This window comes from Rhincodon typus, chromosome 3, assembly GCF_021869965.1.
Source record: "Rhincodon typus isolate 14 chromosome 3, sRhiTyp1.1, whole genome shotgun sequence".
In the NCBI taxonomy this organism is placed as follows: Eukaryota; Metazoa; Chordata; class Chondrichthyes; order Orectolobiformes; family Rhincodontidae; genus Rhincodon; species Rhincodon typus.
The window spans coordinates 82207644-82233581 of NC_063334.1; the positions used below are offsets into that span (position 1 = coordinate 82207644).

The 25938-nt window shown below is 40.9% G+C and overlaps 1 protein-coding gene across 2 annotated transcripts in view; it reads left to right on the forward strand.

Annotated features, from left to right (window-relative positions):
* The first annotated feature begins 3824 nt into the window (after window positions 1-3824).
* Window positions 3825-25938, forward strand: part of fam81b (family with sequence similarity 81 member B) — a 40683-nt gene continuing 18569 nt past the window's right edge. The window contains exons 1-3 of one of the 2 annotated variants that reach the window (XM_048592433.1): window positions 3825-3847; window positions 16466-16540; window positions 25466-25715. In XM_048592433.1, coding sequence (XP_048448390.1) covers window positions 16500-16540; window positions 25466-25715 — 291 coding nt within the window. In that variant the 5' untranslated portion in view covers window positions 3825-3847; window positions 16466-16499. Of the gene's footprint in view, window positions 3848-14093; window positions 14339-16465; window positions 16541-25465; window positions 25716-25938 lie in introns of those variants that run through there. The other variant, XM_020512857.2, reaches the window with a different exon arrangement.

The window sequence follows — 25938 nt, forward strand, 5'->3', positions numbered from 1 at the left end:
TAAGGGGAATCTGTACAGGTATTATGCTTGGATTTTTAGAAAGCATTTTATAAGATGTGAGAGGATATTGCAGAAATACAAGCCCATTTTATAGTGTAACATATAAGTATGGATAAAAGATCGGCTGGCTAACAGAAAACAAAGCATGCATACACAACAGGCAGGATTGTCTGATTGGTAGGATACGATTGGAATCCCACAGGAGTTTGTACTGGTCACTCAACATTTCACAATTTACATTAAAGACTTTGATGAGGGGAACAAAGGCAAAGTTTGATTTGCATTCAATACCAAGATAGGTAGGAAAGCAGACTAAAGAAGTTGCAAACAAGCATATATTACTGGAGAAGCTCAGTAGGTCTGGCAGCATCTGTGGAGAGTGAAACAGAGTAACTAGACATGAAACATTAACTCTGTTTCTTTCTCCACAGATGCTGCCAGGCCTAAGACCCATCCTGCCAATTTGTAAATCATGAGCACAATTAGATTTGGAATTACAAGTCCAGTTCTGGTTGCTGTTGAGTGGATACAAAAAACAGCAAAGGATGATTAGATTATGATGAGTAATTACATTAATTGAAGATGCTGTCAGTGGAAAAGAGAAAGTTGAGAAGTGATTGCTGTTTTTACAATTTTAAAGGGATGTACAAGACCAGACAATATTTAAAGAAGGATAAAATCTCAATTAATCTGGAGAACCCATTGGAATAACTTTCTTGCTCCCAAATTTGGGTCAGATGGGAGGTTAACATGTTAAAAATCTGAAAGAGAATCCTGAGCCACTTTGATACTAGCCACTTCTATTATTAACAGCAGTGAGATGAGGATCTGGCCATCAATGCACTGGGTGTGTCATTAAGGAGGTTCAAGGAGGCTGCAGGCTTCTACTTTTAATGCATTACTATTGGTAATTAATGTTGGTCAGAAAAGGCTTTAGAAACACTGGACCAGAAGCAGAAAATTGCCTTTACAAATAGCGCATGTACGTCAGGAGCAGTACGAGTGTTTCCTCCAACCTGTTAAAAAGCATTTCACCTTCATAATCTTCTGTTGTCAGCCTCTCTCTCATCACAAACCCCAAAATCCCTGCTGTGATTTCTGAATCTTCCCCAACTCCTATGATCTCTGACAGCCCTTTAATCTTCCTCAAGACCTTGTGGTCTGACACTCTGACCATGCCTTACCCACTCCATTCCCTGCAATCTCCGTCTAGATCAGTCACAAACCATTTCTGATCTTTGCCTGCAACATATTCTGGAAAACTTCCCTTCCCAATGGGCAGCCAAGTCTGTCTCTCAGTCAGACTGACTTCCATCGAGAAATCTGAATTTAAGAAAAAACACATGCTCACCATGGTGAAATCTCCATTCCATTTGGAGAGACATGCCTTTTTGTTTTCCCAAACCTAGCTCCCTTCCTCTATTCCTGAAATTCCACTAATAGTCCTTATTTCAGCGAGTGTGCGGCACAAGTATGAAGCAGCTTCCTTCAGAAGTTGGTGGTGTCTGTAAATGTTAATTCATTGAAAGGCAAATCAGGTGGAATTCTTTCACAGAAGAAGCTAGTAGCAAGGTCAGTGATGAGGTAGCATATGGTATGTGTGGCATTGTTTAGATGGAAGAAGGAGGATTTTTGACCTGGTTTTGGTTCCCAAAGCTCACCATCACTAGGTTTTCCTCCTTTAACCTCTGGGTCTGTTGAAGACCAATCGATCGTCACGTTTGGTGAACAGCTTTATTATCGTTCCCTACAATACCACTTCCAGAAAGTAATCTAGATGGACTCTAATCTCTTGATTTCATTCACCACTTTTTACAACTGTAAAAGGAACCATACATTAAGAGGGAAGTGTCCCTGATTTCATTCCGTTCACGAATTGTTCTGCGACGTTTCTGTGGTAGATGTAGCCCTGTGAGAGTTGTCCGCTTAAAATACCAAGCCGCCCTATCGCTGCTGCTGCTGTTCAGGTTGTGCTACCCTCAGTCGCTCGCATGCTTTACAACTGCTGCAGAAAATACGTGCGACAAGTTCAGGGTCAGAGCAGCACCAAGCTGGTCCACACGACTCGGAACTGCCAGCTATCCTCCAGATGCCGGTACTGAAACAATTCAGCGATGCCTGAATTGCATTTCCGCCTGGCCCGGAGTGGAAATATTTCCCGGTGACTGTGAAATCCCGCCTCTCCCGCTGTCTTGCCGGTTTGCTCCGCTTTTTTTTATGGACAACTGGCAAAAACAAAAGTTTGGGATCTCCCGGAGGCGGGATTCCCCGATCCGATCTACACCCCACCAAGCCCTAAGGCGGCTGCAGCTAACCCCGTTCTCTCCTGTCTCCGGATAGGGCCCTTGGGTCGGGTGAAGTGGGGGTCACGTACATTTATAATAATTTAGACACGCCCGTCATAAAGTCACTGCTTACACATTACCCAGCCTGGCAAACCACCTTCCAGCCTTTAGGCCCCGAGTGTCATGGCCCCTTCAACCCATCCAGTGGTGACTGAAGAGGAACCACGAACATCAACACTGCACCAAAATCCGGAGCTGACACATTGGAGCGATAACAAGTTGTTACTCACAGTCATTGCAGCTCCAGGCTGACTGCAGGTCTCCACTTCCTCAGCACGGTTTGGGACTTTCAGGCATTCGGAGGTGCCCAGGGAAGAGCTCTTGTGATGGGTCACTGCAGACCAAACACTGGCGAAAATAGCTTTCTGTCTCTGCGGGGTGCTCGCTTTCGGTTCGGGCAGAAGCTTGCTCCCAGCCCGGGAATCCCTCTGACCACTGGAGCCCGTGTTGTCGTTCGGTCCCGAGCAGCACAGGTTGGGCTGAGAGGACGAGAAGACGCGGTCCAGTACCTGCCTCCTCTTGCTTTTCAGTTGCACTCTGCCCGCTGTTTCTTTCTTAGAATCGCCCTTCTGCTCTTTCGAGCCGAGGAAGGGTCTGTTCTTCTGGAAGTGTTTCCGGAGGCGAGTCTGGATGGAGTGGGATTCTTGCTTGGTGCTGGTTTCGGTGTCAGATGCTGCCAGCTCCTCCATTCTGCACCAGGGAGAGACAGAGTGATAGCCTCCTCGCTATCACCGGGCACCACTGCCTGTGGTGAAAAGCTCCCGGAAAACAGAAACTCTTGTCAGGTTTAAAATCGAAATGTCACAGTGCTTGTTATAAACAAAGGCTACCACACGACTGTATTCACCAACAATAACCAGGATTGCTTCAACACAGCCAGCTACAGTGGCATCTCCTCCAGCAGCAATTCCTCCGACGGGACAGAGCTCCCAGCTTCTAACAGTGAATGGCCACCTTAAAATGCTCAAATGTGGAGAGCAAACCGCCCGACAATGTTGACTGATGTAAACTCGCCTCTGAAAGAAAAGCACTCACCGGGACAGGAGGTGACTCTATAAACAACCTACAGCCTTGTTTACTGCTGCAAGCCAACACGTGTCGAAAAAGGGACGGTGCTGGTTAAATGCTAAAAGTTGTAGATTCCATTCATTTGAAAGAATTGGTAAAACATCCACAGGCGATGCAATGGGCATAGTAGAAAGGACACCGAGACCTTTAAGGTGCACCATTCTATTCATTCGGCACACAAGGACCTGATGTATTAGCACACATTTGACGTTCTGCGACCCTTTAAGTGATTCTAAAACCTGTGCCACAGAGCTCTGCGGGAGTCCAGAAAACAACAATCACCATTGACATTGTTTTATTTTGTTCTTTGCACTGCACTTCACCTGGAATATTTGCTGTTTATATACTGATGAGCCCAGTTGATGTCCAGTTTGACTTGTCGGTAACCTTATAGCTGCCAGGTATCTTAAACACATTGCAAATGATCCATTTAGGTGGGTTGTGTTCATTGAGTGTACTGTACCATCTGTTGATGGCTATGAAGGCCAATCACTGAGGGACAGGTATTGCCACAAATGTACATGAAGCTGCGATGTGACAATGAGGATTGCTGTTTTCGGCATTAACACCCTGTTGCCAGGCTTTCGTAACCGGCCATTGTGTGAATGCTACCAGCCACATGTCATCGTTTCCATCTTCTGCCTGTTATTGTTTCCCAGGTGTGCCAGTCCATGTTTAGTGCCCTCATCTTTTCATTCTTGAAACAGAGCTTTGGGTGTTTCACTGGCACTGGCTCCTATACTATACGGTACATAACCATTTAGAACTTAACCATTTTCCATCCTGAGGATTTGTCCAGTCTATGAAACCAGCCTCCGATGGATTAGTGCCAACCCAATTGGGAACTCTGCCTTTGAGCGGACTGTCACAGTTGTAACTGTATCCAGTCCAACCTAATCTGACAATAACTGGCAAATTCAATTTAGTTGAATCATCAGCAGCTCCATGGTAGAAATCTGAAATACTGGAAGTGTGTGGGCAGTCCATCTGCATACTGTAATGCCAGTTTTGAACTTCTTATGACATAACAACTCTATTTCAACCAATGATCTGGGACATTAATCACTCATGCTTCAAGCTCATACCTACCAACTGTTTGAAGGTATTAATTGAGGTTTGACCACAATTACTTTATCTCTATAGACATCATGACATTTAACTTATGTAGGTTAGGTTATCTATCTTTGCTTCAGTTTTGTGTCAACATCTGTTGACTGAGAACTCCTACTAGAATGTGAAGAAGGGAAAATGATGGTCAAACCAATGGAAATATAACAACTCTGTGAAAAAAACAGAGTTGGCAAAAGTTGCTTCATCTTTTAACTGGTGTGAACATACTGAAACTTCATTGTTTACTACTAGATTCCCTTCAACGGTTTGATTGATTGATTTTATTGTCACGTGTACCTAAATACAGTGAAAAGCTTAGTTGACGAGAGGTACAGGCAGATCACAGCAAGCAAAGGATATACAGATCAAAAGGACTTAGAGGCATATTGGTTACATTGCAGGTTACATTATTTGAGGCTGTAACCTATAATAATAGATTTTATACTCTGATATTATTCCCATTACAAGTAGCAATCTTATAATGATGTCTGGGACACCTCTCATAGTCTCATCATCTGAAAGTAGACAGTAACAATGTTTCTAATAATCACAAACCAAACCCAATTACTGAGAATTGGAAATCAAAACAGAAAAACACTCATACAATCCCTATAGCGGATGAAGAAGGCCATTTGGGCCATCTAGTCCACACCAATTCTCTGAAGAGCATCCCACTCAGACCCAACCCATCCATGTAACCCTGCATTGCCCAAGGCTAATCCACCTAACCTGCACATCCCTGGACACTATGGGCAATTTAGCATGGCCAGTCTGCCTAACCTGCACAGCTTCCGACTGTGGGAGGAAACCGGAGTGCCTGGAGGAAACGCACACAGACACGGGGAGAATGTGCAAACTCTACACAGACAGTCACCTGAGGGTGGAATCAAACCTGGGTCTCTGGCGCTGTGAGGCAGCAGTGCTCACCACCAGTGCCGTCCCACTCGATGGGCAAAATCTTGTAGAGGTTAAAGAGATTCAGAGTTTGGGCAGATCCAAGGTCTTATGTACTTATATTCATGCCCAGCTACTGGTGGATTTTCTGAATCATAATTTCTTTCTCGTCCTTTGATTTCCTGTTATATTTTACTTACCGTGGCTGACTGATTTTCCCTATTTCTTGTTAGTCTTTGCTTTCTATGCTGCTTGTTATAAGCCTGTTGCTGCAGTTTTTCAGCTTTTAGACAAGCTTTGTCTCTCTGTGGTCTGATGTTTAGCTGGGCCTTGAATTTGCTTTCTGACTAGTCCGTATCATCACTAAGCAACTCATCAAGAATTTTACCCATTCTGGCGTCAGATCACTGGACAGCCCTTGTGGTTTTTATTCTTAAGACTGTACTGTTGCTGAGCTTCACTTTGAGTTCTTTCTGTTGCTGGCCTCTAGTTTTGTGGGTCTGGTCACCGCCTGGTGACCATGTAAAGACATGAAGTCTACACTTTTATGAGTGAACATTAACAAGCATTATTAAGGTAATATTATTACTTGGCAAGTATGGTGAGACAGTTATTGCTGCTGTAGTCTTACAGACTCAGGCTTAGTTCCATGGGAGCTGATATCACTGTGACATAGCTCCTTTCACACATGTTCTGTAACTATTCCTGGAATAAAGATATAATTTAAGCTTTATTTTACACCCTGTGGAGGGGATGCCCAGTGGGAGCCCATTCTTTGTCAGAAAATCCCAATTAGCCCTCTAATTGAACTGACTCTTAAGATTTCTGACTTTTCTCTCACTACTGTCTTCCAGACACTGCAGGAGTTGAAAGATTCTGCCTGATGTGCCAAGTAACATCAGTTGCATCAACATCGAACTGCTCTTTCTGTTTCTATTTATAAACCAATACCTTAGCTCAGATTCAATTGGATTTCCATAGAATGACAGAAATTTCAGCAAATTTAGCATGTGATCCTGTGCTAGTACTGACAGACTTTCATGTAATCCCATTCCAAAAGATCATTCTATATTTCGGCTTTGTAAATTCTTATCCGATTTAAATAAAGTTTGTGCCTCTTACTAGTCACTCAAGATGAAACATCTCATGATCTGGCAAAAATCTTTCCTTCTGTCTTGATTCTTTCAGGAAGAATCCTTGGTCTCTAAGCCCCATGTTCCCACTGCTCTCTCCAGTAGAAACAATCAATCATTTGCTACTGTCTTATACTCCCCTCATTTACCAGGTACTACTGTTGCTGTCAGATTTACAGGAAAACTGGGTTGCACACCCATCTTATTTCTTAGTCTCCTTTTCCCCTCCCATCAGTACCCTAGTCTTGCTCCCAGTCTTCCTTGTTTGCTTGTCTAATCCCTATACCAAAAATCGCCCGCACATCACAAAATCCCAAAGCCTAATTGCCTGTCCCCATTCTGCCTCGCCTTGATGTCTGGTCTGCTATCACAGTCTCCTCCTATAAGCTTTGATTTCCTCTAGTCTCTAGCTATCTTTAAATGGGAACTATTTCCCTACAACAGTAGATAGGTGGGAATGATGTCACCACTAAGCAGGAGGTGTTCTTTTCTTCGGTAACAGCACTGTCATAACAGAGCACTCAAACATAACACCACCACTTAGCTCCCTATTCATTTCTTCTGTCACTTCCCCCAATTCCTTCAATTCAGTTTCCACCCTGTCAGCAGGTTTGTGTTTTTCGCTGCCCAACTCACTAATTACTTTTTTTTTCATTCACGGGATTAGGGCGTTGCTGGCTAGGTCAGCATTTATTGAGCATCCCTAATTGCCCACAAGAGTCAACTACATTGCTGTGGGTCTGAAGTCACATGTAGGCCAAACCAGGTAAGGATGGCAGTTTCCTTTCCTAAAGGACATTAGTGAGCTGGTGGGTTTTTCCTGACAATTGACAATGAATTCATGGTCATCATTAGACTCTTAATTCCAGTTTTTTTATTGAATTCAGATTCCACCATCTGCCATAGTGGGAATCGAATCCAGTTCCCCAGGTTGTTACCTAGGTCTCTGGATTAACAGTCCAATAATAATACTACTAGGCAGTCTATTATCATATTTGTGACAGTGTGCTTGCTGTCTGTTCTGATTTATTTTGACTTTTCTGCACTTGACCATTCCATTCATTCGGTACTCTCTGCATTAACTTGATTTAAATTCTGTCTGCCACAATACAATTGGCACATATCCTGTGATGGTTTCTCCTCCCTGTGCCTGTATATTGGATATGACCCTCTACATAGGTTTAGCAACCTACCTGCCGCTCATTAATAACATCCTTCCTAAACAGTGGAACAGCAGATACATGGAAGCACCACTATCTGCAAGATTCCCTCCAGGCCACTCATCATCCTGACTTGGATATCTACCACCAACCCAAGAACACATCTTGGGTTGAAATCCTGATAACCCCTCCATAATGGCCTTATGGGTGTACTTACACCAGATAAACTGCAGCAGTTCAGGAAGGCAGCTCACCACCCACTTGTCAACGGCAACAAGAATGGGCAGTAAATGCTGGCTCAGCCAGCAACTCCCATGTCCCATGAATGAATTTTTAAAAATCATTTGTCCTACATTTCTGTTCAACGACATTCTCTCATTCTCCAACCCACTGCATAAGCAATTTGAACTTATCTACTGATCTCTTCATGATCTCAACCCCTCCTTACCTGTGCAACTCATTAAAACACTGGATTCCTTTGCATCATAATTCTCTCCATTACTTTAGGCTACAGGGCCATTAGCTGTTATAGATCCACTTTAATACTTTGCTCAATAACTATCCCATTTTCTTGATCACTAATCTAAGAGTTGTGTGGTAAGATTGCCAAGTGAATTTGTTTAATTGTTCAGTTTCCATTCTAGCTCCTCGTTAGTCTGTGCTAGTTGTTACTAGCAATAAAAAGGCAAACTCACCAGTAGCCCTACCCAGGCCATCGGGCTGCTCTCCCATCATAAAGAGAGAGATGACTGGTGGTAGTTTAAGCAGAGTGTCACCACACCTCAGGTGAGGGTGAGGTTGAGAAGGTGTGACATTAATAGCACCCTCAGTCAATGTGGGAATTGAACCGATAGTGTTCCCATTCCTCTGCATCACAAACCAGGCAGCCAACTGAGCTAATCAACCTCCTATATATTAGCCATAATCAAATGCTTCTTTGCATCCTCATTAGCATTCTATTCAGTTCATATTGTTTTAGGCTTGTCTTCCTTCTGTTTTACTAGATAAACAGAAAGGAGAGCACATAGTTTAGCAAGGATGTCAAGGTCTTAGAGAATGTTCCGAAGGGGTTTATAAGGATAAATGACTTGAGCTATTCGGAAAAAGAATGGAGGAGCTGGAATTGTTCATTTTAGTTCAGAGTAAGTTAAGGAGAGACCCAGTAAAGGTACTGAATGAGGTGTATTCATAGAGCAGCTGAGGAACTGTTTGTTTTGGCAAATGGGCCAGGATCTAGATGTTATAAATTTGAAAGAAATGACAAAAGAATTTGCCAATAACAGCTTCTCCCTTGTCTTGTAGTGAATCTATTGTGAAACATTTTATATGATCTTAGCTCTAGCTCACATGTTGCCTTATCCACTCAACTTTAATATCTTCAGTTCTAGTTATATAATTGTCAGATGTTTTCTTGGGTTATAGATACTCAATTTTCCATGCACATTAATGAGCATAAGTCTGAACATGAAGCTTCTCATAAATCAGCACAATTGATCTTAATCGATATGTGACAGGAACAGGGTATTCTCCATAATCTCAAAGAGAAGTTGTGTTGCCAGGAAATTAGCCATTTTTCAATATACTGCTTTTTAATGCTGGTGACCTGTTTAATCGCCATCAATCGATTAATGTGACTTGCCCATAAAGCCTGTGATGCCACATGAATATTATCTGCTTTGTTATAATTGAAGATATTAAAACTAATTTTAAATATGTACAGCAGCAGCAGGTACAGCAGACCTACAATAGGCTTTACTTCACTGTCGGTCACCACACACACAGGTAAATAGCCCTGAATAACTATCCTAAACATCACTTTGGGCACCATGTGATGAACATAGCTGAACAGTTATAATATCTGAACACTCACCATGATAATATAGAGTGTGAGTAGGACTGCATCGGGAGAAGGACAGTTTAATCCAGCATAACACGCTTATGGATAAAAATCAAATACACTTAATATTCTGCAAATCTTAATACTGTTACATTTGATTTAGTCCAGATTACAAAGCTATCTGGGTGGAAATGATAGGGAAACTACAAACCATTTGGAGCTGTTATTATAGTCAGAATGAAGACCACTAGGCCCACAGTATCTGTACCTATTTGTTGCTACAACAACCAGAATCTACTCAACTAATTTACGCACTCAACATAGTCTCAGAATAATGACTTATGAATTTAAAACAGAGATGAGGATTTGTTTCTTTCAGAGGGGCAGTGTACCTGTGGAATTCTTTATCAGATAGGACTGTTGAGATTAGGTCTTTAAGTACATTCAAGGCTCAGATGGACAGGTTTTAATTACTAAGGGAATCAAGTGTGATGGAGAAAAGGCAGGCAAGTGGATTTGAGGACTATCAGATCACCCATGATCACATTGAATGACAGAGCAGACTGGATAAGCTGAATGACCTACTTGTGCTCCTATGTCTTATGATCTTAAAGTCTATGCTGTTATATTTAAAGGCAGGGCAGGTGACTGAGGTTGCAAGGGGGGAGAACTTTGTGGTCAGTGACCACAATTCTGTTAGCTTTAAAACAGTGAAGGAATAGATCAGAACTAAAAGTGAAATTTCTAGATTGGAGGAAGACCAATTTTGACAGTATTAGGCAATAACTTTCAAAAGCTGTTTTGGGACAGATGTTTGCAGATAAAGGGATGGCTGGAAAATGGGAAGCCTTCAAAAATGAGATAACGAGAGTTCAGGGATAGTATGTTCGTGTTAGGGTGAAGGGTGAGGCTGGTAGGTGTAAGGAATATTGGACGACTAGAGAAATTGAGGTTTTGGTCAAGAATAAGAAGTTATAGACAGCAGGAATTGAGTAAATCCCTAGAAGAGTATAAAGGCAGTAGGAGTATACTAAGAGGGAAATCAGGAGGACAAAAAGGGACATGAGATAGATTTGGCAATTAGGAGCAAGGAGAATCCAAAAGGATTCTACAAATATATTAAGGACAAAAGATTAATAAGGGAGAGAATAGGGCCCTTTAAAGATCAACAAGGCTGCCTATGTGTGTAACAGCAGGAGATGGGGGAGATACTAAGTGAGTATTTTGCATCAGTGTTTATTGTGGAGAAGAAATGGAAGATAGAGAACATGGGGAAATAAATAGCGACATCATAAAAAATGTCCATATTACAGAGGAGGAGGTGCTGGAGTCGTAAAATGCGTAAAAGTGGATAAATCCCTGGGACCAGATCAGGTGTACTCTAGAACTCTGTGGGAAGCTAGCAAAGTGATTGCTGGGCCCCTTACTGAGATATTTATACCATCAATAACCACAGGTGAGGTGCCGGAAGCCTGGAGATTGGCTTATGCAGTCCCATTATTTAAGAACCATGGTAAGGAAAAGCCAGGGAACTATAGACTGGTGAGCCTGATATCAGAAGTGGGCACGTCGTTGGAGGGAATCCTGAGGAACAGGATTTACATGTATTTGGAAAGGCAAGGACTGATTAGGGAATAGTCAACATGGCTTTGTGCATGGGAAATCGTGTCTCACTAACTTGATTGAGTCTTTTGAAGAAGTAACAAAGAAGATTGATGAGGGAAGAGCAATGGACATGATCTATATGGACTTCAGGAAGGTGTTTGACAAGATTATTTACGGTAGACTGGTTAGCAAGGTTAGATCACATGCAATACAGGGAGAACTAGCCATTTAGATACAAAACTGGCTCGAAGGTAGAGGGCAGAGGGTGGTGGTAGAGGGTTGTTTTTCAGACTGGAGGCCTGTGACCAGCAGTGTGCTACAGTGATCGGTGCTGGGTCCACTGCTTTTTGTCATTCATATGACTTGGATGTGAACATAGGAGGTATGGTTAGTAAGTTTGCAGATGACACCAAATTTGGAGGTGTAATGGATGGCGAAGAAAGTTACCTCAGTGTACAATGTGATCTTGATCAGATGTACCAATGGGCTGAGGATTGGCAGATGGAGTTTAATTTAGATAAGTGTGGGATGCTGCATTTGGAAAGGCAAATCAGGACAGGACTTATACACTTAATGGTAAGGTCCTGGAGAGTGAATAAAGAGACCTTGGAGTGCAGGTTCATTGTTCCTTGAAGGTGGAGTCACAGGTAGATAGGATCATGAAGAAGGTGTTTGTTATGCTTGCCTTTATTGGTCAGTGCATTGAGAATAGGAGTTGGGAGGTCATGTTGCGGCTGTGCAGGATGTCGGTTAGGCCATGTTTGGAATACTGTGTGCAATTCTGATCTCCCTGCTATAGGGAGGCTGTTGCGAAACTTGAAAGGGTTCAGAAAACATTTACAAGGATGTTGCTCAGGTTGGAGGGTTTGAGCCATAGGGAGACGCTGAATAGACTGGGCCTATTTTCCCTGGAGCATCAGAGGCTGAGGGGTGACCTTATAGAGGCTTATAAAATCATGACGGTCAAGGTCTTTTCCCTGGGGTGTGGGAATCCAAAAGGGCATAGATTTAAGGTGAATGGGGAAAGATTTAAAAGGAACCTAAGGGGCAACTTTTTCATGCAGAGGGCAGTGTGTGTATGGAATGAATTGCCAGAGGAAGTGGTGGAGGCTGGTACAATTACAATATTTAAAAGGCATCTGGATGGGTATATGAATAGGAAAGATTTAGAGGGATATGTGCCAAATGCTGGCAAATGGGACTAGATTAATTTAGGATATCAGGTCAGCATGGACGAGTTGGACCAAAGAGTCTTTTTCCATCCTGTACAGCTCTGTGACTCTATTTTGCTTCTAAAGTCTGTGTACCTCCTCCATTAAAGATATGATGGTCTCTGAAACTGCAGCATATGGCATGCGGGTTAAGGATATAGGAAAGGTAAGTTTGATGTCTCCTCGGTCTTATACCTTGTTTCAGCTGTGCTTCTGTATGAAGAACCTGCTCCTTTCATCACCATTTTCTTATGAATGAAAGAAACAGTTGCCAGCAGAATGATCCTGGTTATATTACAGCCTTCCAATGTTTTGTTGTGTACACACATGTACACAGATCTGTGGGTGCGTGTTCAAGACAGACTCGTCGAGGAGAAAGCATAATCTGAAGCTGTCTTCAAGTTTAGATTTCTTCATTACACTATTTATTACATATTAAGACTAAATACTACATTTCATGGTGTTCAGGGATATACAACACTGTAATCTCACTAAGTAAGAATCAAAAGAACTGCAGATGCTGGAAATCAGAAACAAAAACTGAAATTGCTGAAAAGGTCTGGCAGCATGTGCGGAAAGAAATCAGAGTTAACGTTTTGGGTCCAGTGATCTTTCTTCAGAACTGATAGTGGCTAGGAAAATGTTGGGTTTTGTATGCACAAAATAGGGTGGGGGGAGGGGGTAAGGAGTAAACTATAGGTGACGATAGAGCTCCAAAAAAGAGAACAGTCACACAGACAAAGGAGTGGATAGCAATCAGGCTGCGAGGGTGAATAGCTATTAATGGAGACTGTTAATGGCTAACAATGGGTTGTGTATTGCAGCAGACCATGTGATAACGAGGCCTGGTCTGTGGGGCTTAGGGTAAGGACATGGGAGAACATGCTTAAAATTGTTGAGTTCAGTATTGAGTCCAGAAGGCTGTACAGTTCCCAAATGGAAAATGAGGTGATATTTTTCCGACTTGCATTGAGCTTCACTGGAGTACTGTAATTTTACTGTTACTTTATTGAAAGAGATGGTTCCAAAAACTCCTAATGCTAGTCAGTCTACTCCTCCTGCTTCTACGTAAATGTTTCTATCATCCACAAGATTAGACTTCAGGCTTCTGTTGAGCTCCAGGTGTGTTTCTCTCTTCCTCTCTCCTCTTAACTCCACCTCTACTGTGCTATTTATACCCAGTGAGCCACAGCTCTGTGATATCATTGGAAGATTGATCCATGGTTTTAAAGCCTTTACACCACAAGGAAGTCAAAGATTTAATCTCTTGGAGTTGGTTGATGGTGCATGAATGAAGACCATTTTGTCCAACAAGTCTTACATTAAAATAAATTATAAATTATAAATACATAAGCAAAAACAAATTTTACTTTTATCAGCACTGGAATCGTCAAGTTGATGTGTAATTGCGTGTAATTTGTAGTTTCCCTTTTATTTCAAAGTCAATAACTTTTGAGCATAAGGGGTCAGTTGAAATTTACAATTTAAGAAATATCCTGCTCAGTTAATTCAATACTAAGTCCATGTTCCATATATAATCTTCCGCCAGCCTTCAAATAATAAAGCCAAGATTAAAAAAATGAATGTTCTTGGATTTTGGTGTCAATTTTTTTTGTCAAAACTGCTTCTGGAAGCCAATACATCTTTCCCTCGTCAAATCGCCTACAGCTATGATCAGAGGGCGGTGCTAGCCATTCGACAGTAACTTGGAAACAACAGTAAACAAGGTCATTCTCAGACCCGAGTTATTTTACACAATGATCACACCATAGTTAATGAGTCTTGTTCTGTTTCAATTTTACAAAACCAGTGAGGTACTGTAGTGAAACGAATAACATGCAGACTACGCCGATTGCTGTACAGGTTAAATTTATCCTTAGTATTCTCATAGTGTTCGATGTTTTCCTACCCCATTGAAGGACTCTGCCGATAACAGGGGAACCCATTGCAAACAAAAAAAATCTCGAACTATCCGGTGAGTTGTCTTCTTAGCAAATGGTACTTGGGGCAAGTCAGGTTTCATCTGGCACAACCGAACCTGGCCCAATTTATCCGGTGAATTTCAAGATTGTAAAATATCTGTATGCATAAATCTTCAGGCGATTTCCTGATGAATTTACATACTCAAGGGAAACGACGTGCTGTTTTGAAATGAGAACAATCGATTTCTCTATGTTCGCGGAATGTGTAAAGCAGCAAATATTCAACTTGTTAAATCGTTGAACATGTGTTAATCTTTTCGTGCACAGCTTGCGAAACTCTTGTTGTCACAAAGGGAAAATGGGAGACAGAGCCGCTACTCGGACGATTTTTGCATTTTTTAGCGATGGCTGTTGAACTACAATATAACATCTAGGAGCAGAAGTAGGCCACTCGGCCTGTCGAGTCTGTTCTACCTTTAAATCAGGTCGTGGCTGATCTGATAATCCACAACTTCCGTGCCTTATCCAACCCAAGATTCCATTAAGTAATGACAATTAAATAAAAAGAAGACTCAAGAAGCTTGACGCTCTCCAGCCCGTTTGATTGGCACGGGATCCACAAACACCCACTGCCTCCACCATCAACACTCAGTAGCAGCAGTGTGTACAGTCTCCAAGATGCACTGCAGAAATTCACCAAGGCTCCTTTACAGCACTTTCCAAACATATGTCCAGTACCATCTCGAAGGACCAGGGCACAACCACCTGCAAGTTCCCCTCCATGCTGTTCACTATCCTGATTTGTTTCTGTGCTGTATGACTCCATGTCACCATTCCTTCACGTTCACTGGGTGAAAATCTTGGAATTCTCTCCCTAACAGTATTGTGTGTCTACCTACAGCACATGGATTGCAACCGTTCAAGAAGGCAGTTCACCACCACCTTCTCAAGGGCAGTTAGGGTTGGGCATTAAGTGCTGGCTCAACCAGTGATGCCAAATTCTACAAGTGAATAAAAAAAACCTGCCTATTTCAGCCATGAATATACTTAACAACCCAGCCTCAACAGCCCTCTGTGGTAAAGAATTCCACAAATTGATTACCTTCTGAAATGAAAAAAATTCTCCTCACCTGCATCATATATGGATGACTCATAACTCTGAGATTATGTCCTCTGGTCCTAGACTATCCCACAAGGGGATATAATTTTTCTGCATTTCCCCATTAAGGCTCCTAAAAATCTTGTTTCAATAAGATCACTCCTCATTCTTCTAAATCCCAATGAGTACAGGCCCAACCTAGTCAATGCTTCTTCATAAGAAAATCCCTTTACACTGGGGACCAACCTAATGAATCTTCCCTGATCTGTCTCCAATACTGTTATACCTTTCCTTAAATAAGGGGATTAAAACTGTTCACAGTATTCCAGGTGTGGTCTAACTAGAGCTATGTATAGTTTTAACAAGACTTCCTTATTTTTATTTTTATATATCTTTATACCCTTTACAATAGAGTCCAACAGTCCTTCCCTTTTACCCGCTGAATGTGGATGATAGATTTTTGTGAATCTTGAGCAAGGATCCCGAATACCTCTGTGCTGCAGCTTTCTAAGTCTTTTCCAATTGAAATAATATTGAGCTTTTCTATTCTGCCTGCCATTATTAGCTATTATCACCTTGTGGTGGTAAGTTCCATGCATGTAAGAAGAGGATAATCCTGATCACCATTACATTAATTTCTGAACCCACAGAAATTATTACTGACAATCTTCTCACAATAGTCTGGCAAAATGTTTGAGATTCAACATATATTTCCTTTAAAATAATTAATTAGCACTTCAAGTTTAACTTTTGTTAAGGAAAATGCAGAATCTACATTACAGAAACATTACAAGTGAAATCTTTAGCCCAAACAACCCATGGAAAATTTAATCTGCCAGGGAGGAGGAACTGGAAGTATTGCAGCATTCAAGCTAAGTAGATTGTGCATGATGATATGTTAGATGTATACTAATATGCCTTCTGTGTTAACAGTGTGATGTGTGACTTAAGATACTGAAATGCTGAAATCAAATCTCAAAGATCAAATGAATGAATAAGAATTCAATTGAGCACCTAATGTCATACCGCATTTCAAAGCATTTCATTGACTTACTTTGTTTTCTGTCTTCTCCTCCTTTAGAGTGTTGGTGACTAATTTGAACTTCATTTTAAAAATGTCTGCAGAAAACCTTTTGCTGGTTCAGATACCAGAGAAGTAAGTGTTAGACACATTGGTTTACATTGTACTATTATAATGCTGCAGTGATTGAAAGGGTTGCCAGCTCCTTGCATGATTAGAACAGGAAGCAGTTTGTTCAACTGTCCATTGCAAGCAACATGTTAGCATTAAAAAGACTCTAGTTATATTTCGTGACTTAATGCATTTAGCAGTCTTAGTACAAACAAGAAGGCTATTGTTATACTGAGCTAAAATTTTGATATGAGTTGACAGAGAAAATCAAAAGGCTAAATTTTCTGGCTGGTGTTGGAACCTAAAAACAGAACCAAGTTGGGGTGTCAAACTTGGGCACATCGTCGACATATCCATCCACACAAAGTTCTGGCAGGTAGGAACATAGGAATAGGGTTGGGCCATTGAGGCCCTCAAGCACATTTTTCCATTCAAGGAGATCATGGCTGATCTGTGGCCTAACTCCATATACCTGCCTTTGGCCTATATCCCTTAATACCCTTGCTTAATAAAAACTTACGTATCTCATATTTAAAATGAACAACTGATCTAGCATTAACTGCCATTTGTTGAAGAGAGCTTCAAGCCATACTATCCTTTGTGTGTAGAAGTGCTTCTTAACATCTTCCCCGAATGGTTTGGCCCTAATTCTCAGACTATACTCCCTAGTTCTATAATCTCCAGCCAATGGAAATAGTTTATCTTTATCTACCCTGTTAATATATTAAAGACTTTAATCAGATCACCCTTAACCTTCTAAATTCTATAGAAATAATGCCTGGTTTATATAATCTCTCTTCATAACTTCACCCCTGAAGTCCAAGTATCATTCTTGTAAACCTACATTATTACTCCCTCAGAGGCCAATATATCCTTCTTAAAGTGTGACACCCAGATCTGCTCACAGTACTCCAAGTAGAGCCAGGTAGCCTCCTAATTGGCGATCTCAATATTCGGTGTGGCGTGATCCTAAGGGTACAGGCCCAATCAAAGTGATGCCAGGCAAGCCACCCAGGGGAAAATAACTGCTGCTGAAGCTGTGAATCAATTGCAAGAGCTGCTTTGCCTGTCCAGTGTCAGGATTGATGAGATCTCCTCAGAACTGGATAGGAATTTTGAGTGGACAGGGAAGGATCCAGTTGTCATGGTGCATGTTGGTACCAACGAACAAAAATAGGACAAAGAAAAGATTTTGGCTGATCAAATATGTAGTCAGGGGTTGAATTAAAAAGCAGAATCGCAAAGTTAATAATCTCTGTGTTACTACCTCAGCTACAAACAAATTGGTATAGGTAAATAAGATCAGAGATTTGAAGGTGTGGCTCATAGCCTGATGTAGGAGGAATGAATTTTAATTCATGGGGCACTGATACAGGTAGTGGGGAGGGAAGTAGAAACTATGCCGTTGTTGTGATTTTTTATCTTACCTACATTTGAACCTGTGTTCTGGCCAAGAACTAGGGTTGTTGATGTGTCCTAAACTGAATAATAGAGGATGAGAGAAGATTTCTAAAGTTAAGGCGAAAGGACAAATTGATAATGCAATGGTCCAGTAATGGTAATGATAATCACAGATTGGTAGGAAGGGACAGAACATACAAATATAAGAGCATACCAGGGATTTTTTTGTTTATTGCTCATCCCTAGTTGCCCTTAGGAAGGTGGTGGTAGTCATACACTGCTGTCAGAGAGGAAATTCGAGGATTTGGACCAACTTACATTGAAGGAATGGTGACATATTTCCAAGTAAGATAGCTAGTGGCTTTGCAGCGAACTTGCTGATGGTTGTGTTCACAATGAACACATCTGCTTCATTAATGTCCTTTAGGGAAGGAAATCTGTCATCCTTACTTGGACTGGCCTATATGTGACTCCAGACCTACAGCGATATGGTTGAGTCTTAATTGCTGTCTGGGCAATTAGGGATGGGCAATAAATGCTGGTGTTGCCAGAAGCGCTCACATCCCTCGAGTGAATAAAAAAAATTGTATATTCTAGTTCTTCTGTATGGTAGTAGTTGACAGTTTGAAAGATGCTGCCCAAAGACCCTTGGTAAATTCCTGTAATGCATCTTGTATATGGTACACACTGCTAGCATTGAGTATTGGTGATGGATAGAGTGAATGTTTGTGAATGTGGTTTCCATCAAATAGGTCATTTTGTCCTAGAGAGTGTCAAACTTCTTGAATATTGCTGAAACTGCACTCATCAAGGCAAGTGGGGAATATCCCATCATACTCCTGAGCTAAGCCCTGTGGATGAGGGACAGGGTCAGAAGTCACATGACACCAGGTTATAGTCCAACAGGTTTATTTAGAATCACACAAGCTTTTGGAACACAGTCCCTTCATCAGGTGCAGTGAGAGAGCAGCGCCCACAAACACAGAGTTTATGGGCAGACAGATTAAGGGAGGAGAGATAAAAAGATCATTCAACTGGTGTGTGTGGAGTGTCAGGTAATAAGTCTCTGCAAGTGACCAAGACTGTTATACAGTGTGTAAAGTGTCTATAAAGTCAATGTTAGTGCTGTGCTGTCATGACAATCAGGCAGAGCCATAGGAATATACAAAAGGTGACATCTCAGCTTAGACACTGAATTGTAGGTGTGAGGTTTTGTTCAGAATCTGTCTCAGAGTTGGTTGGTTTTATTCTGAAAGCTGGAATTCATAAGATGCCACACTGACTGAATGTGACTACAAATTGTATGTTTTTTGAACAAGATAGAATGTATCTGCAAATAAACAAAATTCTTGGATGAAATGATTCACCCCATTAATTTATATGTGTGTGTATGTGACATGTGTGTGAGCAGTCCTTGGATGTAAATTGGGAGAACTTGGTGATGATTGTGTCATTGGCAGTAGATGGACTTGCCTTGTTAGAGGTGGTATTGGGTGAAATTTATGACATAGGTCTTTCTGACATTTGCCAAGCCAAATATGGATATTATCCTAAGTCCTGCTAAAGGCTTGGATACATTGTTTTGTTAACAAACGAATTGTGAATAGAAATGAGCTCTGTAGAATCCAACAACCGTGACCAACTTCTTTTGTCTCAGGTATGTCCAGCTGTTGGAAGCATTTCACCTTCAAGGATGGGGATATCCTTGATCCCAGTTTTGTCAGGTCCTTTCATTCCCATCTATTGATAATCACATTGTGTCCCTTCTAGGTCAAGGCAACAAAGATAATTAAAGCTGAATGGTTCTAGCTAGAACACTAACTGAGCAGCCAAAGACAAAGATAAGAACGCGAATAAGAAATAGTAGTTTCAACATTACCTCTTAAGTGTACTGTATGCGAGACTTTTAAATATGAATGGTAGTTAAATACATAAAAGCTTTGCTGACCATATCTTCAACTAAGAAGGTATTAAAGTTAAAATTTTAGCCTTTTGATGCTAAATCATTACAGGAAGGCCCTCTATATTTGGGATTGATTCCAGATGTGAACTGGTCTGGGACCAAGGTCTCAGTAGAATTTTTTAATAAGGGCTGTCACCAGGACAGTTTGTAATATGGAGGATGGAATTGGAGAGGCCTCAGGCGAAGAAAGTAGTACAGATAATAGTATGAAAATAAATACAAGGAAAGAGAGTAGAATACCTATTAAAACATGTTTTGTTTTGGGGAAGGGAAAACCAAAAGATGTAAGATAATTAAACCAGGAGAAAGAAATATAAAAATGTGAGTAAATATGACATTAGATTAGGAGTGAATAACCCAGTAATCTACAAACACATGAAGTCGAAGGAATAAAGAATTGCAGGACAATCTGGATAGTATATGTTAGCAATGATGGAGATGAGGCTGTCCGATGCTTAGGACTGTGAACTAAATATACCAAATGATAAGATCTACAGGAAAGATAAGGAAAATGTGAGCGAGAGGGAATAACCTTTATGATTAAGGATGGAATCAATTCAATGATGTGATAGGATATAATGAGATGTACAGAGGCAGTGGAGATTTTATGGGTGCAATTAAAAATGGGAAAGGATTTAAGACTACACTTGGGTTATTTATAGATTCCCTGGTGGCAGCTGAATAAATCTTAGATTAGACAAGCATGTAACAAAGGCAATGTGATTTCCTTGGGGATCTTAACTTTCACGTAGGTTTGGATAAGCAGACAAGCACATCAGAAAAGTCATGAATTTTGTGTCTTGAACAGTTTTCCCGGGTAAAGTTTACAGGAACCAACAAGGCCTAAAACCACAATAGATTGAATAATGAACAATAAGACTAATTGAGCTAATCTAATGTTGTAAACATTTATCTAATAGTGATCATAGTATGGTTGAGTTCAAAACAGTTTTTGAAAGGGACAAACTTGAGATAGCCACTAAGGTTCTCGACTTCATTAAGGCTGATTTCAATGGATAAGTCAGGGATTTTCCTCAGTAAATTGGGCAAATTTGTTCAAGGGTAAAATGGCAGAGCATTAGGGCATGGATTCTAAGAAAATTCAAGCATGATACAATAGTGGTCCTTACCCCCGTTGAGCATGAGTTCTACTTGCCAACAAAGACAGTCATGGACAACAAAGGAGATAAGAGATTATGTAAACTAAAAGAAAAGGCTTACAAAAATGCAAAAAAAGGACCAGCTGAATGAGAAGAATGCAAAAACCAGCAAAAGATGATGAAATAAGTAATAAGGTACAAAAAGGGAGCATGAAAAGAGACTTACAAGGGATTAAAAAACCAACAATAACTTTCACAGCTGCTTTGGGAAGAAAAAAAGTATGGGCCTAAGCAACACTCAGTATGTTTGGCAGTATCTATGGAGAGAAAAAGCAAAGCCAATATTTCAGGTCTGTGATCCTCATCATCAAATCATTCATCAGAATTGGTGTGGCCAGAAGCAATGTGGATTGTTTGAAAACAAGTAATTGTAATGATGTCAATGAGAAAATGGTTAACATGCTGAATAATTACTTTTCATCAATAATTACAGAAAAGGAAGAGGTCAGTATATCAGATAGGCCGAGGAAACTATTACTGAATCAGGAATGGGAACTCCACAAAAATAAAGTGAGAAATTAATGGCACTAAAAAGTGACAGATCCCCTGGACCATATGGCTTGCATCCTACATAAGAGGTGGGGGAAAACATTTTAGATGCCCTAACTATAATCTTCCAGATTATCCCTGATTCAGGACATTTTGCCTTTCGATAGGAAAATGGCACACATTATTCTAAGATGACGAAAACATATCCAGGAAATATAGATCAGTAAAGCTAATATCTGTTATTGGAAATTTGCCAGGGCCTGTAATTAATGTTATAGTTACCATGAAAATTTTAATTTTGAAATCCAAGATGGATTTATAATGGACAGGTCATGACTGCCAAAACTGACTGAATCCATTGATCAGTTAACCAAGATTAAAACTCATGGAATTAAAGACAAATTATTGACCTAGTTAGAAGATTGGCTGAGAGCAAGCACACAAAGGCACCTATTTTTGTATATCACTATTGAAAAATGTACACATTTATTAATAGAAAACAAACATCCAATATAATGAAAGCTATTTCAACATGTCTCTTATGAAAGCAAGCATTTCACTGAAGTATTCAATGAATTATGTAAACATGCATTTCACTTAAGTGATTTGTACCTTATTTCAACATTTCACTGAAGTGCTTAATAACGTGTATGGATAAAAGGGCACCCCATTGTCAAAGTGATAGTTTGGCAAATTGGTCATGCAGTGCCAATTCTATAAATGTTTTATATAACCAGGTACTCTGAAATACCAAACTTTTTTTTAGCTGCACTTCTTTTAGACAGTTTCTGAACAACTTTGCAAGTTCCAAAGAGTTAATGCACATTTGATGCAACACCTTGTCCTTTCACATTCCATAATTGTGCCTTATCTCCACTAAACAATGCCTTCGCCTCCTCGAAGGGTGTCTCACGACCAGATTCAAAGGTAAATTACATCTCCAAATAAGGGAGAAATATACAGCATTCACTCCTCACAACCCCTCATTCTCCCTCACTCCACACAGACCCAGACTTGTACCCATGCAAGCTAAAGCTCTCCAGCCATTCCCCATAGCCCCTCATAACTCTGGGCCAACTTAGTGCCTACTTCCATCCAGCGCCCTTTCCTCTTTCATCTACTATGCCAGATCATTGAATATCCTGAATGAATGCAACTTCAAACAACATTCAAGAAGCTCAACATTACTCAGTAAAAAGCAACTGCTTGATATATCATCTGATGTAACACCTTGAACTTCATTCCTTCCACCACCAATGCATAATAGCAACAGTGTGTACCATCTTCAAAAATGCAGTGCAACAACCCACGAAGGCTCATTAGACAACACCTTCTAAACCCATGATCACTACTAAGAAGGACTAGGGCAGCAGATACATGGCAACACTATCACATACAATTTACGCTCCAAGCCATACACAATCCTGACTTGGAACTAGATTGCTGTTCCTTCACTGTCCTTAGATCAAAATCCTGAACTACCTCCTTAACAGCACAGTGAGTGTTCCTACACCACAAGTACTGCAGTGCTTCAAGAAAGCAGATTACCACTATCTTCTCAAGAACAATTAGGGATAGGCAATAAATGTTAGCCTGGTCAACAGTGACCAGACCAATGAACATACTTTAAAAATCTACAAGTACCCATGCACATTCAAGCTTCTGAATGAAGATGGCTTTGGAGTGCTGAGCTTGCCATTTTGCTTTCACAGCTGCTGCTGTCTGTATCTGTTGTTAATCACATTTCACTTGCTGACTGACAGTGTCTTCTTAAAGTAGTAATGCTGTAAAAGTGATAAACTCAATGGCTTGAATATTTGACTTTTTTGAGTCTTCTAGATTTCTTTTTTTCATGCTGGTGGGGGGCATGTGGTAGTCACTGCAACCATGTGACATTTTCCCAAATGACCACTCCTGGTATCTTTTGATATTTGGTACAGCACATGGTGCTGGGCAAGGGTTGTTTGAAGTAGTTTGTTGCTGTCAACCCTTCTTTGCCTTTGCTTTGTTTTGGGCCTATTTAGTGAGAGGAGTCGCAGGTAGATAAGGTAGTGAAGAAGGTGTTTGGTACGCTTGCCTTGACTGGTCAGTGCACTGAGTATAGGAGTTGGGAGGTCATGTTGCGGCTGTACAGGACATTGGTTAGGCAACTTTTGGAATACTGCGTTCAATTCTGGTCTTCATCCAAAGGAAGGATGTTGTGAAAATTGAAAGGGTTCAGAAAAGATTTACAACGATGTTGCCAGGTTTGGAGCATTTGAGCTTTAGGGAGAGACTGAATAGGCTGCGGCTATTTTCCCTGGAGTGTCGGAGGCTGAGGAGTGACCTTATAGAAGTTTATAAAATCATGAGGGGCATGGATAGGGTGAATAATCAAAGTTTTTTTTTCCCCCAGGATAGAGGAGTCCAAAACTAGAGGACATTAGGTTTAAAGTGAGAGGGAAAAGATTTAAAAGGGACCTAAGGGACATCATTTTCACGCAGAGGTTGATGCGTGTGTGGAATGGGCTGCCAGAGGAAGTGGTGGAGGCTTGTACAATTACAACATTTAAAAGGCACCTGGATAGGTAAATGAATAGGAAGGGTTTAGAGGGATATGGGCCAAATGCTGGCAAATAGGACTAGATTAATTTAGGATATCTGTTCGGCATGGATGAGTTGGACTGAAGGCTCTGTTTCCATGCTGAACATTTCTATGACTCTATGATTGGTGGTAAAGGTTGAACCACCATAGACAATATTTAGGAGAAGCACTGTTTTTAGATGACAAGAAGTTTTCTTGCACATTAGCAATAAATACAACTGCAGTTAGTCATGATTATTAGGACATTAGGGAGCTGGCACAGATACATTTATCCCTCTGAAATCTTGAGTAGAACTTCTTTCTGTTACCCAGATACTGTGAGTAACATCAGTAGAATGAGTGGACCCAATGTAATATGAACATTAATTTCTTCAGTATCATTATCTTATAAAATAGTCTTCCACATTCTACCATCTAAACATGAGGTCATCCAAAACTCTGCTGTACATTTTGTGACTCACAGTAGATCTTCTTCACCTATTACTTATACCCACAGATCTACATTGAATCAAATTGACAAACAGTGTCTTGATTTTAAAATTTCCATCTTTGTTTAAATGTCCCTTATAGCCTATCCCGTATCTATCTTTGTAATCTCTTACATCTCCACAACCCTGTAAGACACCTGTCACCCTCTAATTCTGGCCTGTTATGCATTCAGAATCATAATTGCCTCCACTTGTGGTAGTCATATCTTCAGTTACCTATGCTCCAAGCTGTGGACTAATTAGTTTTTGATCATTTAAGCTAATATCTCCTTCTGTGGATGCTTGTCCTTTTATAATGTTATAGAGTCATAAAATCCCTACAGTGTGGAACACAGGGCCCTTCAGCCCTCAGAGCATTCCACCTTGACCCATCCCTCATAACCCACCTAATCTACACATCCCTGAACACTACGGGCAATTTAGCACAGCCAATCCACCTAGCCTGCACAACTTTGGACTGTGGGAGGAAACCAGAGCACCCGGAGGAAACCCACACAGACACGGGGAGAATGTGCAAATTCCACACAGACAGTTGCCTGAGGGTGGAATCAAACCCAGGTCCCTGGCGCTGAGAGTCAGCAGTGCTAACCACTGAGCCACCGTGCCGCCCCATGTTCTTGCAAAGTATCTTGGAACATTTCATTATATGAATAGCGCTATATAAATATAAGTTGTTGTAGTGCTTGTGTTTGATAGATTTTTGCTAGCCAAGGTTATTGAGGGATAGGGAGCAAAGGTGAGTGTTTTGGACTTAGGTCACAGACCATGTACAATCTTACTGAGCAGTAGAAGGGGTTTAAAAGGGTGAAATGGCACACTCCTCGTTCTATGTTCAACGTATTTCTTTTTGTTTTGATTATCCAGAGACCATACCTCGCTTCGAGTTCCAGTAGTGACAAAGAGCCACTTACAAATGATGGATGACCGTATATCCAACCAGGAAAGGACTATTGCAACACTCCTGGAGCAAGCTTTTCGGAATAAAGAAGACATCATTACCCATTTAAGAGGAAACCAGGGCCACTACCCAGTCGAGAAAATATCCCAACAGCTTTTGGAAAACCACATACAAGTTATAACAAGTATTCTCAAACAACTAAGTACTGACATAGAGGTACTTTATTTCTTTTGCTAAAAGCAATAAGCGGGGAGATTACTGTTCTTGCTTATCATCATGGAAATGATATGAGTGAGTCTGCCTCTTATATACTAATTAATAGATGTTGCTACAGCCAGTGTGAGTCAGAAACAAACAGCAAGAGAACCCAGGGTATGTATTTTATTTCACTCAGTACCACCCATCCTCAATCTACTGAATTGCCATAAGACTGCCACCA